Source organism: Chelonia mydas, chromosome 4, assembly GCF_015237465.2.
Source record: "Chelonia mydas isolate rCheMyd1 chromosome 4, rCheMyd1.pri.v2, whole genome shotgun sequence".
In the NCBI taxonomy this organism is placed as follows: domain Eukaryota; kingdom Metazoa; phylum Chordata; order Testudines; family Cheloniidae; genus Chelonia; species Chelonia mydas.
In genome coordinates, this window is record NC_057852.1 from 33,712,037 (window position 1) to 33,730,363 (window position 18,327).

At 40.3% G+C, this 18,327-nt stretch overlaps 1 protein-coding gene across 5 annotated transcripts in view; it reads right to left on the reverse strand.

Annotated features, from left to right (window-relative positions):
- COL25A1 (collagen type XXV alpha 1 chain) overlaps positions 1 to 18,327 on the reverse strand; it is a 412,520-nt gene that overhangs the window by 101,629 nt on the left and 292,564 nt on the right. For all 5 annotated transcript variants that reach the window (XM_043545532.1, XM_043545531.1, XM_043545529.1 and 2 more), the window contains exons 11-12: positions 4,382 to 4,408; positions 1,474 to 1,518 (exon numbers count right to left, since the gene is read on the reverse strand). In XM_043545532.1, the coding sequence (XP_043401467.1) occupies positions 1,474 to 1,518; positions 4,382 to 4,408 (72 nt within the window). The remainder of the gene's footprint in view (positions 1 to 1,473; positions 1,519 to 4,381; positions 4,409 to 18,327) is intronic.

Genomic DNA, 18,327 nt, shown 5'->3' on the forward strand with positions numbered 1-18,327 from the left:
TGGGGATTATTTTCCTCCCAGATGGATTAGTTTGCATTTTTCCACAGTGAATCGAAGTTTATGTTCCCCCTACATTTCTAATCCATTTTATTATTCATTATTTATTGCTAGTAGCACAACAATGAGCCAGGCACTGTAAAAACAGCAGAGAAGACATGGTCCTTTATAGAAAGGCATTAAGCCATGAGAAAGAAAAAAGAAATTGCAAAAAATCTTTTGTATTTTTCTTTTTTTGTAGATACATTGTGTAAAGTTATACACTTCCATCTGACAAACTTCCATTTATCTCTCCCTGAACCTAGCTGCAGAACTTGGCATGATCTATAGAAAGAGCCAAATACAGCCGTGTCTTGTGTATCAGTGAAAGAAGAAGTTTGTTTCTAGGTTCAGATTTCATAGGTGTCTTGCAGGTGGAGGGCATAGCTCACTGGGGGCCTGACCCTCAAAAAACTGAAGCATGAGTCAATTTACTCACATGAGTAGTCCCATTATCTTGAATGGAAGTACTCATGGGAGTAAAATTGCTCTCTGCAGAACTGGGCCCAACAAAAAGCTATAAGGTTGTCTTTTTTTCCCTATGTACATAGTAATTTAAGGCTATTTGTTGTCTTAATTTAATTGTAAGGAGACTTTAAAACTACATGTTCTCATAATACCAACAGCACTGTATTCGTTTCAGCTTAAAAGCTTTATCTCGTTCTTTCCATTTAAGGGCCAGATCCCACAATCTTTATTTACTCTTTATTCAAGCAAAACTCCCACATACTTCAATGGAAATTTTGTCTGAATAACATAAATGACTGGGGACTGCAGTATTTGGCTATATACAAAATGCAAACCCAAAATAAACCCTCCAACACAAACTTCAATTTAAAACTAACAATAACATTGTACGTATTTATCTCAACATCTATTTTTGCAACAATAGTGTTATCATTTTGAACAGAATCTTTGTCTAGCTATCTTTGCTTACCTAATTTATGTGTATTTTTATAGCCAATCATTGATCCTGTTGTATTTCACGACTTTTCCTGGGAGTTCAGAAAACTAAAGTTTCATTGTATGAATTGGGAAATTAAAAATTATTCCTAATGAGACATAGTGACTGAGGATTTGTCTACATAAGGCATTTCCATTTAAGTTATACGGGTGTCTTTTAAAAGCTGATTTAGTTAAACTAAAACAAACCCCTTGTATGAACACTCTTAGCCCAGTTTCACAGTGGCTTGTTTCAGTTTCAATTAAACTTGTCTCCAGTTGCCTTAAGCTAAATCAGAAAAAGTCCCTCAAACAAAAAAAGAGTGTCCACAGTGTCTTTGGCAGCAAGTTAACAAAATCTGTTAAAAAATCACATCTTTGGTTATATAAGTGCAATTCTTTCATGTAGAAAAACTCTGACTGGCTTTAGAAACTCAAGTAAATAGCATTTTCAGCACTGAAAAAGAAGGCGAAAAAGTTTCATATTGAACTCACCATATGTCCATCTATTCCTGGAACACCAGGCACTCCAACAGAACCCTGATGGGAACCATAGACTTGGGTTTAGCAAGTTTAACAGACAAACAAATCATAAAACATGTCAGCTCTAAACCCAATACTTTAAAGAATTATGTTGAACACATGCTTGCCATAAGTGCAAAATGTTTTTAAAAATAATCATTGTTGACTGTAAGAGCTCTTCCCACTTGACCTTCTGCACTAATCAGAAGTGTCCTAGTGTTATAATTATTGCATACTTGATGTCCTACTTCATTAACCAAGTTTCAAATGGCTGATTATATTGTGATGTTCTGAAACCTTCAGTACAAACTAAGGAATTATAATTCAATTCCACTGACCACTCTGCATGAATTTGGAAGACAGAGCCTCCTAAATCTAGTGTTTGGACCTCTGTGATCAAAAATATTCATATCGGGAACCATGCTTTAAAGCTACCAACTGGTAACACTGACCAATCTTTAGTACTTTTAAGGGATAAGCTGGAATAATTCTGTCTGGCACTGCTTAGTTTTAGTTACTACAATCAAAACGTTAAAAACCACTATAGATCAAACAAGAAGCAGACGCGAAGAAAGAATTAAAAAGAAATCGGCAATGAAATGTAACATTTGAGGGATCTTTTTTTATAAAGCCTTAGAACAAATGTAAACTTCTTTATGATGCATTGTCTTTTTGTACTAACTTGTGCAACTGTCATTATGAATTTTCAGTGACAATTCAGAAGGTGAGGAAAACAGCAGTACAGTATGTGCTGACATAGCGGGGGGTTTTTTTTAAACAGTAAGTTTCAGTGAAAAAGTATATTGAAACCATCAATTTATCTTTCATTTATAAACACATCCTCAGCTTAGCTCACAAGCGTCTGAGCCTCTTTATACAGGCTAGTTTGTTCTAAAGAGAAGGGAATTGCCAGTGGTGGGGTGTATTGTTGCCCAGGACTCTTTCAAACAAATCTAGAGCCCCTTGTAAAGCCATTCATTTGGGTCCACTTTCTGCAAGACCAAAGAATCAGTGGGGGACCCTCTCCCCTCCATCCAGTTATGCACACCAGTTAGAAAGTTCAGTACAGTGGGAGAAGTCCGGGGACATAGAAGTCATTAGGGAATGTGTCCAATACTGATGCCTACATTTGTGGATGGATTGGGTTAGGAGAATAATGGATGGAAAATTCCTGCTAAATAGGAAAAGGAGGAAATGTGTCATGTGTCCCAGAATGGGCCACAGTAAAGGGAGACATCCTGAACTCTCAGAAGGCTCCAGCTCTTGTCTCCCTAGAGCTGTGAGTCATTCAGAAATTGTTGGTATTCCATACAACGTGGCACTGTAACCTTAGCAAGAGATATCAAATGAGCATTTCACCCTTTTCCCTGCTGGAGGCCCCCGAAGGATGCAGACTTGGTAGCATTGTCTGTACCAGCCCTGTTGTTGCTTGATGCAAGCAGCCCATGAATGCTAACCAGGAATAGGGGGCATTAGTGAACAGCCACATATTCTTGCTCTTCCTCTCAAAAAACAGAGGGCAACACACAGGCTCAGAAGGGAGGTAAGCCATCAGGCTCTTGATAAACTGTTTTTTTTTTTTTTAGTATGGACTGTTTCCTTATTGATATCTGCTGATTTTTCTTACAAGATGCTGACATGCATAAATAAAACAGGTTTAAAATTAGCATATGCTTAATCATGCAAAAGGATCTCAGATTTTCTAACATCCAAAAAAAAAAAAAAAAAGAAAGGCTTTGCTGATGTTAAGCATGCTATTAAAGTACCTCCCAAGTCTGAAGGAGTAGTTTTAAAATGGCAACATGGGGACCAGGGCAGCTTTACAATTTCACACACTGTCTATCAGAGGTTATATTGCTAAGCATACAACGCTCCTCTCCTTAGTCCTAGGGCTTGATCCTGCTCCTATTTATGTCAGTGGGAAAACTCCCATTGACTTGAATGGTGCAGGATCAAGCCGTTACATCTTCATAGCTTTTACCTTCTTTTGTTTGAAATGTTTTGTTTTAACCAATGCCAAACAACCCAGATTTCAAAGAATGCTGTGTCTGTGACAGTCTCAGGGACAGAAAAACAGGGGATAATATCATTCCCACCTCTGAAGGATAATTATTCTTTTAGGTTTTCTCTAGATAATTTAAAATCATTAAATGAATTTTCTTAATCATCTTTGACAATATTGTTTATCTTCTGAAATCACTTTTCAAACAATTTGGCCTTCATGATAATTGGGTCACACACTGGCAAAGTGCAGCCTACTAGTTTTTATTACCGATATATTTAGTATTGTTCTAATGGTTCAATCCCATAAATCCTTGGTTCATTCCATCAAACTGCAGCAGTCAGTCCTAATGAGTGTAAATAATGTTGAAAGCATTCACAGGAAGTCAGTTGTCAGGTTACCATAGAAATAGGAAGACACCGGCAGGCCACCTGAATACAGCCAACCAAACACCATTTATCAGCAACACCTACATCCTTTATTTCTTCTGGTCACTTTTTTGGTCATATGGCACTGATCTACTTGAGTAAAGACATGCATTCAATTTGAAACTTTATCCCCCACCTTTCACAGTGTTTTAAGTTTGGTTTCATAGTTATACAGTACTTGAATAAAGAAAATTATAGTGCCCTTTTAACCTGCAAGTTCAACAGACAGATTGAAAACAGTCTGCTCTGCATTGCTTGAATTTCCTATAATGGGCGAAATTAGAAATCTTGTGTCTCACATTATGTAGCTGTATTTTCGGAAAACAAAATTCACAGACTAAACTAACTGCTTCAATGTGGTGTACAGTAGCTAATTTCATTCACCTCTCCTGCTTGCAATTTGGCACTAGAAAGTATAATCACTTTCACAGTATTGTTGTTTATACTATACCTTTTGTCCTGGAGGTCCCTGAGGCCCCTGAAAAGGGAAAATAATTTAATTAGCATAATAATGTAGCCAATTTAAGCTTAAATGACCAATTAAAAATGCCCTATTGTGTAAGCATTCTTATGCTGGACTGAAACCAGCTGATGTTTTGGACATCAAGGAAAAGTAAAACTTTCTGCTGGAAATGTACAATGGATCTTTTCTCCTCTTTTTTGGAATAGCATTAACAACACACTGAAAAATTCAGATTTTCCCCCTTTTTTAATCTTTTATATTCCATTCTGTCTGTTTCTTCTTATAGATGCAAATGTGTCAGCATTTAGAAAGCTAAGGCCTTTCTGCTTCTAATACCAGCTAAGAAACAGGTGTGCTTCCACAGTGAAATACCTACATTACGTATTCGCTTGCCAACATAAAGAAAAGATTTAAGCAATGAACATTTTTGGGAAAAAAAGATAAATAAACTCCCCCTCCCCTGCAACACACACCTCTCTAAGTCTAGGACTAAGCAAATCTGCATAGCATTTTACAGTCCTTTAATTCTTCAACGCAGTTTAAAAACATTAACCAATTATTCTTAACACCACCCTTGAGAGATAGGGAAGCATTATTATCCCTATTTTACAGATGATCAGAGAGGTTAATGGGCTGTTGTCTTAAAAAAGCACTTAAACATCTGCTTAACATTAAGCATGTGCTCAAGTCCTGTTGATTTCAATGGGACTTCAATGGCCTGGATTCTCCACTCCACCCAAATGGAGCTTGGCTGCAGAGGAGAGGCATCAGGGAAATCATGCAGCTCCTCGATCCACGTCAGTTGGTCCTGGAGGAAGTCAGACCAGCTCCAACACAAGTCCTTCCTGTATTCCTCTTCCTAGGCAATGGCCAAGGGAAGGTGGGGACAGCTGTTGCAGAAGCTGGTTCTGTCACCCCTGGAGAGATCCACAACGCAGGGGAAATTCTTTACTAGTCAGGTATGTCCATTGTCTGTGCTGCCTGAGTGACACAAAGCGAACAGAAGAGAACACAAAATCCAGCCCTTTGTGACTTGACCCAAGTCAAAGAGGGGAGCAATACCAGAGCTGGAGTTGTTTAGACACTCAGCTTGCACAATGAAAATGCTGCTCTGAAATATAGGGATGGATTTTGCTTTATGGCATATGCTGTGAAAGCAGGGCAGAGGTTGCTAAGGGACACAATGCCTCCTGGAGTTTCCTGGCACACAGTGGAAGAACAGCCATTACAACATTAATCAAGAGGGTGAAGTGTGATCTTCACCCCATCGCTGGCCAGTGGAGATAGAGGCCATGGGAATGTCCAGGGTGCAGAATGTGTTCTGTTGAACACTCTCTCCCTGACACAATAACCTTCTGCACTTTTCAGCTGTTCATCCCCTGAGGTGTTGGATGACACACCACAGCCACCACCATTGCTAGCATGGATGAGTTCCAACGGTGGTGAATTATGGGTCCTAGAATTGCCAGTACGGATGGAGTTATGTAGGTTTCATATGTGGATTTATGTGACTAACTTTGGGCGTCCAAGTTTGAAAAATTTAGGTTAGTGCCTTTGTCATGCAGGAGAGTGGTCTGATAGAGCCCTAAATGTTTAAGCATCAAACAGAAATAGAATGTTCTTCTGTTTCACCATCAAAAATCCTATCACCTTCAGGCACTAATTCCCTGGACTAATTCATTCCTGGATTGGATTTCTCATGAATAAGGATAGCTCATTATTTAGGTCCAATCCTTCCCCATTGAAGACTATGTGGGTTTTGTCATTGGCATCAATGGGAGCAGGATTAGGGCCTGATTGTGCAATATTCTGAGCATCCTCCTTTCTGTTGACTTCAGTGCCTGATCTTCAGAGATGCGGAAAGCCACTTGTGAGGTGCTGAGTGCTTTCAGCTTCCAATCTTCAGTAGGAATTGAATGTGCTCAGCACTGGGGAGAATCAGGACAGTGGCTGGAACTGCTGTCTGGTTTACTAGGCTGGAGGAGAAGTCCTTCCAGGCCACAGATTTCAAGAAACTGTAGAATAAGTCTCAGAGTAACAGCCGTGTTAGTCTGTATTCGTAAAAAGAAAAGGAGTACTTGTGGCACCTTAGAGACTAACCAGTTTATTTGAGCATGAGCTTTCGTGAGCTACAGCTCACTTCATCGGAGTGAAGCTGGCGGGGAGTGAGGTGGGAGGAAGTTTTGTTTCATGGTCTCTGTGTGTATATAATGTCTTCTGCAGTTTCCACGATATGCTATGCATCCGATGAAGTGAGCTGTAGCTCACGAAAGCTCATGCTCAAATAAACTGGTTAGTCTCTAAGGTGCCACAAGTACTCCTTTTCTTTGTAGAATAAGTCAGCTCTTATTTCCATTAAGTGGTTGGCGCTTGGTAAGAAGGTCTGTTGGTGGCTGAGGCGTGTGTGTGTGTGTGTGGCTGGGGGGGGGAATGCTGGATGTGGGAATAAAAGAATGCATGTTTCTTGATTGTTAATTGTGGGTGGCACTAAAGTGCAAGAAATTTCAAGGTGAAGTTGAAAAAATACCAGGATGTTGATAGCATGTGTGTCCTGTTGAGTGCAGTACATTGGGTAAGCAGTCAGGGGCATAAAAACATACAGTGATAATTTACAAGGTGTATTTTTCTCTCTCTCTCCCCAATGGAAAAAAAGAGAGAAAGCTTCTTCTAGTGCCAGTCACCACGACACCCATTAATTTAGAAACACTCAGCCGAATCCCCCACCCGTATCAGATTCCCCTTGTGCTACCTGCAGCAATGCTGCGACTTTCCACACAGCTGTGCTGGTGAGCAAAAGGGCTCCTTGCATTTCTCCTGTATCAAGCATACTTGAGAATTGTTAGCATCCTCTAATAACTGGGATGAAGTAACTCAAATAGTGAGGTGTACTGTGGTGGTATCATCCTCCCATTACTCCTAATACCTGATAAAAAAGGATAAACTGTGGAATGGTAGGAGCACGCCATATTTTTTCCAGTTTGAGCATTATTATTATTGTTTATATAATGACTGTGATGTGTGAGGCTCTTTACATACAAAGTAAAAGTCCTGGTCCCTGCCCTGAAGAAATACAGTTACAATGTAGGGCTCTTAACCATTCTATTGAGGCCAATGGCAATTTTGCACTGACTTCGGTGCATTGGAGCCATGGCGCTACCTTCCTCTCTACTGGCCAGCAGAGCTGCCTGACCACAGAAAGGAGCAGACATTGCAGTGCACCCCGTTAGGGGCACAGCAATTGCCACTCCAAGCATACTGGAGCTCCCACTCAGACAGCACAGCTATAATGCAGGAGCGTGGTCTGAAGGTCTGATAGAGCCCTAAATGCTTAAGCATCAGTCTAGCGGCAGGCAGCACCAGAGCAGGCATTAGCTAGACCGAAGACCTGAATTTTGATTAGGGATCTGAAAAAGGATAGTAAGGTCACTTGGTGTACAAGACGAGGGAGACTAATCCAGGTACATGGGGTGAAGTGGAATAGGCCATCAAAAACAGTGTTACATTAACCATGCCATCAAAAATAGCACCCTCTATAAACCTTGAGACATGCAGTATAATGCCTCATACACCTCCAAAATGAAAACAATACCATCATAACAATGAGTTCTTTAAAGGAAGCCTTTACCAAGAACCCTTAGTCCAGATTGTAAGGGTGAAAAACAATTTTGGATGACAGCTTAAAAAACCCATGGTACTGTTATAGCAAGGGTTAGGCATGAGATCTCTGGCAAAATTTGCCTTCCCCCAACTGTGCTCCTGTTCTTTGCTGACCTCCATTACAAATGTGGCTGTATTTCAGTGGTGCTCTATGTCTATACTTTTTGAAGTGGTATCTCTCTACGTTTCTTCTAAGGTATCTCTCACTGCAGTACTGAAGAGCCATTTGGGATCCTTCAGCGGAAAGTGACTATTTAAATAGAAGTTAATATCGTTAATATATTATTGCTATCTCCGAGAATAAACTGTGAAATGTGAGTTTATTAATTATATATGGGACATTTCTGTGTCTAGTGCCAGAGGCTTCTAGTCTGCTGAAAAGTGATATAATCTGTGACCCTGTGGCTGTGCCAAACCAGGCATTTTCCCTAGAATTTCCCACCATCGCTACCACCACTCCAGCTCCACCAGGGGCAGTAGTAGTTGGAGTTCTAGTATAGACAGGGCTACAGGCAGCTGTTGGTGGTTTTAAGTACTGTGTCTAATTCCATTGGTGGTTTTCACAGTAGAGCTCCTGACATTGCTATCAGATGGAACTGAACTTGTTAGTGGCAATTGAAAGAAATTTTAGGAAGGAAATCGTAGCACAGATAAAGTCTAAATGCATGCAAGCCCAGTGGAAGAGACAGTAAACTACTTCCTAAAGTGCTTTCTAAATGGGTTAACAGTTGTGCAAAGAAAACAGTGGATGATATTTTAAAATGAAGTATTTTATGTCATTATTAGTGTTCTCTTTATGGTGCTTAAACCCAAACCTGTATTAAATCAGGTTGGAAATTGTTTTCCTGTCTTTTCCATTGAGCTCTTACACTACTTGAGTCAGAGATTATATCACTCTTCAGCAAGATGGCTGCCTCCAGCACTAAGCTCAGAAATGCCAGTTGTAATTAGAAACTTACCCAGATATGCAGGATGACAAGTGCTTCTTACCCTGTGAACTTCCAAACTGCTGAGCTCAGTTAAATGGGAGCAGTGTTTCTTTGAAGGATTGTCCTGTGGCATTGGGACTGGTGAAGATCTGGCACTCAAAGCTGTGTGGAAACTTTGTGCAGCTGATCCACCGATGATTCCTCCCCCCACCCACCTTCCAGTCATCTCCTAGGTAGAACAATGGAAATGTAGCCATTTATATACCAAAGGAGAGAACTTAGTTAAATACCAAAATTTTAGCATGTTCTGGACTTCCCTTAGATTCTGTTTTTAATGGGTTGTCTACAATTTCTAATGAAGCATGTTGGAAGCCTTCCCTTTTAGAATAATATAGCATTGATATGTATGTGTGTGTGTGTGTATATATATTTGCAGTGTTCTTGTGGTCAGGTTGGTCCCAGGGTATTAGAGAGACAGGGTGGGTGAGGCAATATCTTTTATTGGGCCAACTTCTGTTGGTGAAAGACACAAGATTTTGAGCTACAGAGAGCTGAAGAAGTTGGTCCAATAAAAGGTATTACCTCTCCAACCTTGTCTCTCTAATATGGGTCTCTAAGCACATAAGTAAAATATCTGGTAAAATTTTAATTACCTTTTCTTATTAGGACTGCAATTGGGAGCACTTGCTACCCTACATGATAAACTCCCACTTTTCCCCTGGAATTGGGAGAGGGCTGTGTTGCCCACCTTATGTACTGGACCCCTTTTAGGCCCTGGGATAGCTCCAGAAACATCTACAGAGAGGCTCAGTTTCCACACAGCTCCCTAAGTCTTACTTCCATAGCACGGCTCCCTCAGGAGCCACATTTTGGTCCCTGCTATTGGCTGCAATGAAACCCTTCTCAGCGGTGCTTTGCAGCCGCACATTCAACCAGGATAATATCTGGGTAGCTATTTATTGAATTTCTGGCTGAACTTGAAGGGCATACGCTGCATGAGCGCCTTCTCCTCTTCCCCATCTCAGTTCTACCTTTCCCCCAAGCCCTGGAGCCTTTGCAGTGTATGGAGACAGGTGAAACACACAGTAGTCGTCTCTAGCATAAGGCCCAATCTACACTACTTTGCTACTTTCCACATCGAGCATAGAGTGGCATCTGGCCTACGGTCACTATCGCCATTAGCAGCAGAAATGATGTTACTGTAGTTAAGGAACAGAGCTTGGGGACAAGTGGCCTACACCTAATTTTTATTTCCACTAATACCGAAGACGTTCATACGGCTTTAGCCAAATCTCCTACTCTCTTTGTGCCTCAGTCCCCTGTGTAAATTGGGATGATAATACTTATCTATTTTACCGACCTGCTGGGAGGCTTGGGCCAAAATTTTCAAACCTGATACCTCAAGTTAGGCTCCTCAATCCATGTTTTGTAACCTAAATTAAAGTGGCCTGGCTCTGAGAAGCATTTGAGCTCCCTGAAATCCCACTAAGTCAATGGGAGCTGCAGGTGCTCAGCACATTTGAAGAGTATGCCACTTTTATTTAAATTCTAACGTGGACTGGGAAGGCTAACCTGAAGCAGCCAGGTTTCAATGCCTTGGCTGTAATGCCTGCACAAAACAGGGAGCTAAAATAATGCTAAAATACAATAAAAATAAAAGTGTAGCTTCTGCTAATCAGAGGCCATCAAAATCTTTGTAAAGCTACTTCTTTAAACAGTATAATATCTTAAGATACACAGTGAGTAAACATAGCTAATATGTCAGAAGGTAATATAGAGCATTACCAGAGATGAAAGACAGGTTTGGGAATGTCTTCTGGAGGCCTAACCACTGGCACATACGTTCTGAAGAGAGACTGGAGGGAGGCTGTAGTTCACAAGAACGTCATATTGCTCATTGTGTATAATTGCAGTGGGGAAGCTAATTGATTGCTCCAGCTGATTATAAGTGTGTTTACAACACATTGCACATGCATCCATCTGATGCTAGTGAAAAATGGGATATCCTGGGATAAGGTGACCCAACTGGTTTGTGTGACAGTGTGCATGTAAAAGCCAGAAGACTTCTAGATTGGCTTTAATCACTACTTTGTGAATTTAATTGGTCTCTGGACTGCTGTCTCTTTAGGGTTGAGAACAGCAAAGATGAACAAATGGAGGTGTGTCAGATGATTTGATACTTGGGTGTTCTCTGGTTAGTAAACACCTGGAGTAAAATCCTGGCACTACTGAAGTCAATGGCAAAACTATAGACTTCAGTGGGATCAGGATTTTCTTCTGAGCTGCCTTACACAGCCAATTCTTCTATTAAAATAAAAAAGTGGGGGTAAGAACAGAATAATCATTATATTGTCCAAATATTTTTAAGCACAATCTGTTAACTGTGTGTGTTTTAGCAAGTTACAGAACAGGAAAAAGTCTTATAGTGATGAGGAAATATATAAATCTGTCCTGAAAATATTATAATGTAGTTTAAAAATGTCATAGAATCATAGAATATCAGGGTTGGAAGGGACCTCAAGAGGTCATCTAGTCTAACCCCCTAAAAGTAAAGTAATTTCAGATTGTAATATTTTAGGAAGAGTCACTCAAGGTGTTTTGTATCCAATTTCAAATTACCTAGACGTTTAACGTTCAAGGAAATGTAAGAAATAGGAACTCGGACGATTTTTATTTGTATGATCTGGTATAGCACAGATGATTTGTTTTACAAGATATCAGATTTCATGGATAGCGAATGTAAATGCCAAATGAGAAAACGTAATGAAAAAATAAAGGAGATGTGAGTGCTTTTGCTTATTGAGGCATATTTGTATTAGATGCTTTTAATGAAGTAAAACATCTCTCAATGGCCATAAATAATTGTATCAAAGTGTGATACTGTGACTTTGAAAAACTCCTCCGTTACCTGCTTGCATGTTGATGTGATGCTCGAGGTTTCAACCCAGACCAGTAAGTGGCTGTGTCACCGTCTGCCCTGTAACCCTTGGTGACTCTATGCTGTGCAGCTTTGGCTCAGAGCCCTGATACCAGCAGCAGCTGGCTCACAGTGCAATGGCCTTCCAATAGCCTAGTTATTACTTGCAAGGTGACACCAAGAGCCCTTCCAGCCCCGAGTTTCCCCCAAACGGTCTCCCCTGCAATGTCCAATCCCTCTCACTGGAACACTCGCAAAAACCTCACAAATTTGCTGTTCCTTTAAAGAGACAGTACACATTTTGTTGCTCCCTGTCTGTTGGCCCTACAAAACTTCCAGCCCCTGCCAGCCTGCAGGCAGAAAAACTGAAACAGAAATCTGAACCAGGGGACAGTGTAAAGCTCTAACCTTATATCGGGGTGAAATCCAGGCTGCATAGTCAATGAAGGTTTTGTCGTTAACTTCACTGGAGCCAGGATTTCACCCACTGAACATCTGATCCTGTTTTGTATGCACAATGAGCACATGAAGACGTTTTGAAAATATGGTCCTGTATGGCTCCAAAGGAGTCTTGCCCCATGCAGCGCTAATTCATTCTTATAGTACGTATTTATGTTTAACTGCATTTGTCTCCAGTACTGCTGAAGTCAACTGGATAAAATAATAGCTAAGTAAGAAACAAACTAATTATCAGATGGGAAACTTCACATAAATTCTGATTAAGCAATGGCCTCAATGCTATTTGCATTCACTGATGGAAAAAACAACAGCAACAATTAATTAGTTTTCATATAGTGCTTTTCTTCAGCCAATCTCTGTTGCTATGGCATCCCAGAAAATGTAAGTGTCGTTCTATTTGATAATAACACAAGTGCAGAGGAGATAATTAAAAATTGAGCAATATACTCTTGGAACTAAACTATGGGTCACGTCCTGAGCTGAGGTAAATAGCTTCAAGCAAGTCAGTGGAGAAATGCTAGTTTATACCAGCTGAGGATCTGGCTCAGGGATGATAAAATTTTACCATTTTATTTGGTTTGCATTATAACTTCAACATTTCAACTTTGGTTTCTTTTTTGGCTCAGTTTAGGTTCCCCAATGTTTGCAAAACTTCCCTTTGAACAGAGAGTTGACGTTTACGTGCATAGATTTGCATCCATTTATGTCACACAATTTGTGAATTAAAGTAAGACTCAACATTTTTAGAACAAGAGAGTAGTTTATGAATTTAAAGGGTGATGTGCCAAAACTGTTCTCCTAAAACTTTTTTTTAAAAGAACAGTAATTAAAAAAACACAAACAACAATTCTCCACTGTCCCTCTGTGATTTCATGTATATGGCTCAAAATTTTGGTTTGGCAAAGAAAGATATTGTTAACTCATTCTCACGGTCAGTGGATAAAGAAAGTAAAAATATCCATTGTATTTTAAAAGATGCTTTCAGAATCAGTTAAATGTTAACATACATCATACTTCATTAACTGCCTCCCACTGGATTTACTGGTCCATGAGGATAAGAGAATGAGTGAATTATTGGCAGATCACATAGAGAGAAGTGGGGTGAATTCAGTCCTTCACTGATTGAAGGAAGGGCAAAAGCAGGGACAGCACCAACTGGAGGAGCCAGGGCTGAACAGCCAGAGGACAGGAGGACTGGTAAGTGAAGACCAAGGATAAAGGGGGAAAGTATGGAACACTAAAGAATTGGGAGGGAAGACGCCAGCAGGAAGGGCAAGATGTCCAACACGTGGTGGGTGGGCGGAGCATGGGTGGAGGCAGCAACAGAAGAAGGAAGTGAAGAGACATGCCTTTCTGCTTTCGTGAACTTGCTCCTCCAGAATAGGTCATGTAGATATAGAAAGAAAGACACGCAGGAAGGAAATACGCCCAAACTGATTTTTTTTTTTAAACTGAGAGCACTGCAAGAGTTCAGTGATAAATGGTGGAAAAGCTAGAACTAAAAGGATTAGATGCCTCCAATAATGCCACTTCAGGATAGTAAAACCTCCAGAGAAAGTCCTGATACTGCAGAAAGCAGATTTGATAATTCAGTAGTGGCATTTTATCCTCTAAGTAAATACAGAGCAAATACTCCAGTCTGATCCTACACATGCTATTCCATAAGAGGTGCCTATTTTGGGGATGAGATTTGCATCAAGAACAGATTATCTGTGATCGTTAAAGCTATGATGAATTTTTTCACAAGAATAGGGAATTTTGTCTGCCTGAACAAATTGCAATTAAAGCAATTATATTTTGCCTGTTACATGCCTCTTTTGCAACACGCTGTCGCCCAGGCTTCGGCCTGTGTGTGTGTGTGTGTGTGTGTGTGTGTGTGTGTGTGAGAAAGGACTTTTTCAGTGGACGGAGACCACCTGACTTAAGTTGGCCAGCTGGGCAGCCAGCACTTTTAATCTTCAGCAGTTTTCTTATTTTGGAAAGCTATAGAAAATATCCGCTGGATAGAGCCCCAAATGTTCATTATTTGCTCAACAGCCCTTAAATACTCCACTGGAGACATTCTAGTACTTCCGTATGACTGTACAGTATTCTGTACTAATGTAATGAAAATGTACTGCATTTGTAGAGTGCACAATTTGTTAAGCACTTAGCATTTGGGCCACATGAACCATGCAAAATATTTGTACATCTGTTGCTCCTACAAAACTCTTCATTTGCATATTTACACATGCAAACTGATTTCATTTTCTCATTTACTGGCTTACACACACAATTTGTGCACACACGTTTTGTATACCTCACCTGTTGATGAGATCTTTGAAAATTTGGCCAAACATCTCAGTATCTTAACGAGTTACATGTTTTTTGCCTTCCAAAATAGAGAGACAATTATCCAGTCTGAAAAACAACTACATCTAGTCTACTCTCAAATACTAGAGATCCTTGAGGTATATTTAAAACATACAAAAGCATACAAACACATACTATATTTTCATATGAGATGCCAAATTAAAACATGCAGAGACTTGAGGTATAGGAACATTAAAAAGGATGAAAACCAAATGACTGACATTCTTGCTGGCACTAGCACTAGCAACTCCAAACAGCCACCTAGATTTGTGTTGGAGGAAGGAATAATTGCCTTAGGATTTATAGGCTGAAAATTTGACTGCCAACTTTTAGCCCCTAAGTTGCAAATTGTAGCCAACTTAATTCTAAAATAAACTCATCCAGGATTTATATTGACTACACTGCCAGAATGGCACAAATAGTGCACTATGGCTTTGTCTAGATCTTACATGTATAAAAGCAAAATTATTAAACTCCTCAGCTGGTGTAAATTCCCACAGCTCCACTGACTTCAGGGCAGACTTCACTGAAATCAATGGACCTGTGGGAATTTACATCAGCTGAGGATTTACCCCTCAGGATTTCACCAAAGTTTAAACTAATAGCACTTCACAGTCTATGTTTTGACAACTACTTTAAGCTTATTTCAGAGTTAGATTGCTTTCTTTTTCTCCATATGAAAATTAATAGATTTTCAGTTTCAAGATTTGGCACTTTGAGAATTCAGGGTCCGATCCTGCAGTCTTCTACTATTCTTCAAGGGTGACATTTCTTATGAGAGAGGACTCCAGGATCAGGCCCTTGTTTTGCATATCTGAAAAAAACAACATGTAGGTCATGTTTTCTAGAAGAGTTGCCCAGTGAAAATGGATAAATGCGAAGTTGTTAACCCTACAGACTTTATACGTAGCTTGGGGTGGTTTTGCACTAGGGACGATTATGGTAGCATGAAACTTTTGCATCCCAAAAGCAAAGGTCCGTATTTACTACCAGTACACTCTGGCTGCTTTGCACTACTCTAGGGATGCAAAACAGCTGTAAACTTAGCTTACTTGACTGTTAAGCCAGGTGTCCAGTTGCTCTGTACCACTGACGTGGCACAAAGCAGCAGGCACGTACCACTGAACTAGACACAAAATGCTTTAAGAAGTGTTTAAACACTCCAAATGGAGACTGCAAAGTATTCATATAAAACAGTATAAGAACATTAATATTTCAGTGCCAGGAGTTGAAGTTTCTTGTCACAAACCACAAATGAGGCACTCATTAGTTTGCAACCAGAAATTCTAACTCCTGGTACAAAATGATCAGCAATTCAATTTCTTATTCTCAGTTCTGAAAACGAGAAGGAAATAATGGGGACCACTTCTTCGGTACTAAAGATTGTACAGCATATTGGTCGGGACACACACAGGCGAATAAAACACAGACAACAAGGATGGATAGTAAGCGGCAGGCTTCAAGTCTGGGGGTTGGAAGGGGCACAATCCACTCACCCCCTCACATACCAGGCATTTCACTTAGTTCAGTATGGAGCTAAATAGCTGTATACCAGCTAACCAATAATTCAGAGCTGACTCACTTTAGCCTAACTCCATAACTCAGCCCATCTCTGAATCTTCTGCCTACCCTACACACACTCGAGGGGAAATGAAGGTTACCTCAGTCTCAGAAGACGTAGTGTTCCTCTCTCCATATACACAAAAATGACAACTAGTTATATCCTGGGCCTTTTACTCAGATTTACCTCCGGGTACTACCTTTAATCTTTATCTGTATTAGACCGAAGACACAAGAGGTGACAAACTAAATACTCCTTTATCACTTCCTAACCTTAAATATTTGTATTCTCACTCCCTTTCACCTAAAACTGGTCTTCCATGATGCTGCAAGGAAAGGGACCCTTCCATCCTTGTCATCCTGACAATTTGGCCCTAACGGAAAAAACACCTTCCCAATACAGAAGATACAATCAGTCAGAGCCACAGTATCTAGGCTCTAGGAAATGGAGATCAACAGTATCTCAACAATAGAGAGGGAGAGGGGGCAGCAGTAGCCTCAAGATGGCCCCAAGATTATGGGGCATCTTTACATTGAAATGAGGGTGCCTGTAAGAGCTAATTGGCTCCCTCTATTCCCCCATCAGTCTCACTGGCCAATGAGAAGCAGAGAACCCCTTCTCTCCCTAAGGGGCACTCCGACCTTCATTCTGAGGTCCCTGGGAGAGTGGGGACTAAGCTCCTGCATGTATGAGCACAAGCACTTCCTCTCCTGTGCCTCTCTGGAACAAGGGGTTGGCCATCCCCAAGCTGGTCCAACCAAACCTCCTCCAAGTGAGAAGTGGCACTGTAATACCAACTGCCCTACTGATTTCATCTGAAGTATGTGTTTCCTTTATCAATCCATGCAACATTGCTATCTGTTCAAGAGCTTTCAGTAAAATGGAGCCAACCACCAGCTGGTGTAAACAGTCATAACTCCATTGAAGTCAGTGGACCTCTCATTTAACTGAAGAAAATTATTCTCAGGAATCCAGCTACATTAAAATGATTTAAGACTATTGTGTACAGAAGCATGAATTGTTTTAAATTTACATATAAGAATTTAATACATCCAGTGACTTGTATGTACATGTGAATAATATTTAAAAAGTCACTGTGCTCACTCTAGGCCCTACACATGTATGCAAATTGTGCCTATATGCTATTATCACATTTTAGTTCCAATCTGTCCTTACTTCAGTATGCCTGAATAACTCTTATTAATGTTAAGCGAAGTTATGCAAGCAAACTGAGGGAAAATGTGTGTGAAGATTTTATTTTAATTGGTGCTTCTAAATAAGAATTATATTTGCTACTATATTAGTCAAGTTTCAAGCCTGTGTGAATTCAGACCTTATATGGCTTTACAGTGTCTCTGTAATATACTTTGAAAGTATAGGGAGGGTTTATTTTGAGAACTATTGTGATGAAACCTCTGCCATAACTACTACGTAAGGAGTAACACACAATATGGTGTGCAATTGCTGTGAGATAACTGTATGCTGTGGGTGAACACCGACACACAGGCTGCCAAGACTTGCTATCATCTAATTATCTCCCAACAGTCCCTCTCTATGAAGTGTTATTCCACTTGGAAGGCTGCAAGACTGACTATTTGTGAGAGTAGAAAATAGTTAGCAAAGCTAAGTAGTTTCAAGATGTGCACTGCAGTTGTTGGTCCATAATTGCAAAGATTGGAACCTTAGTTTCCCCCATTCTAATAATACTTCTCACATTTATAGGAAGATGTCAAGGCGCTTTACCAACATTTAGGCCTTATGACATCCTTATGAGGTAGGTGTGCCTATTTCCACAGAAATAGTGTAGGGCCTGATCCTGTAGCATTTATTCACATGAGTAATCCCACTGAACCTAATTTTTGGAATGGTTCGCTATTTCTCTACCAGTGGCAAGGAGGTTGCAGGCACCGTGCACTGCTGCAGACCTCATCCAGGTAGACTTTGCCTCTGGTGATCCTGTGCCAAGGTCTGTACTAGAAGACACTGCTACAGCGCCTGAGCAAATCTGGTCCACAGTGCATTAATGAGAGCACGTACAACAGTATTAAAGCAAATGTAA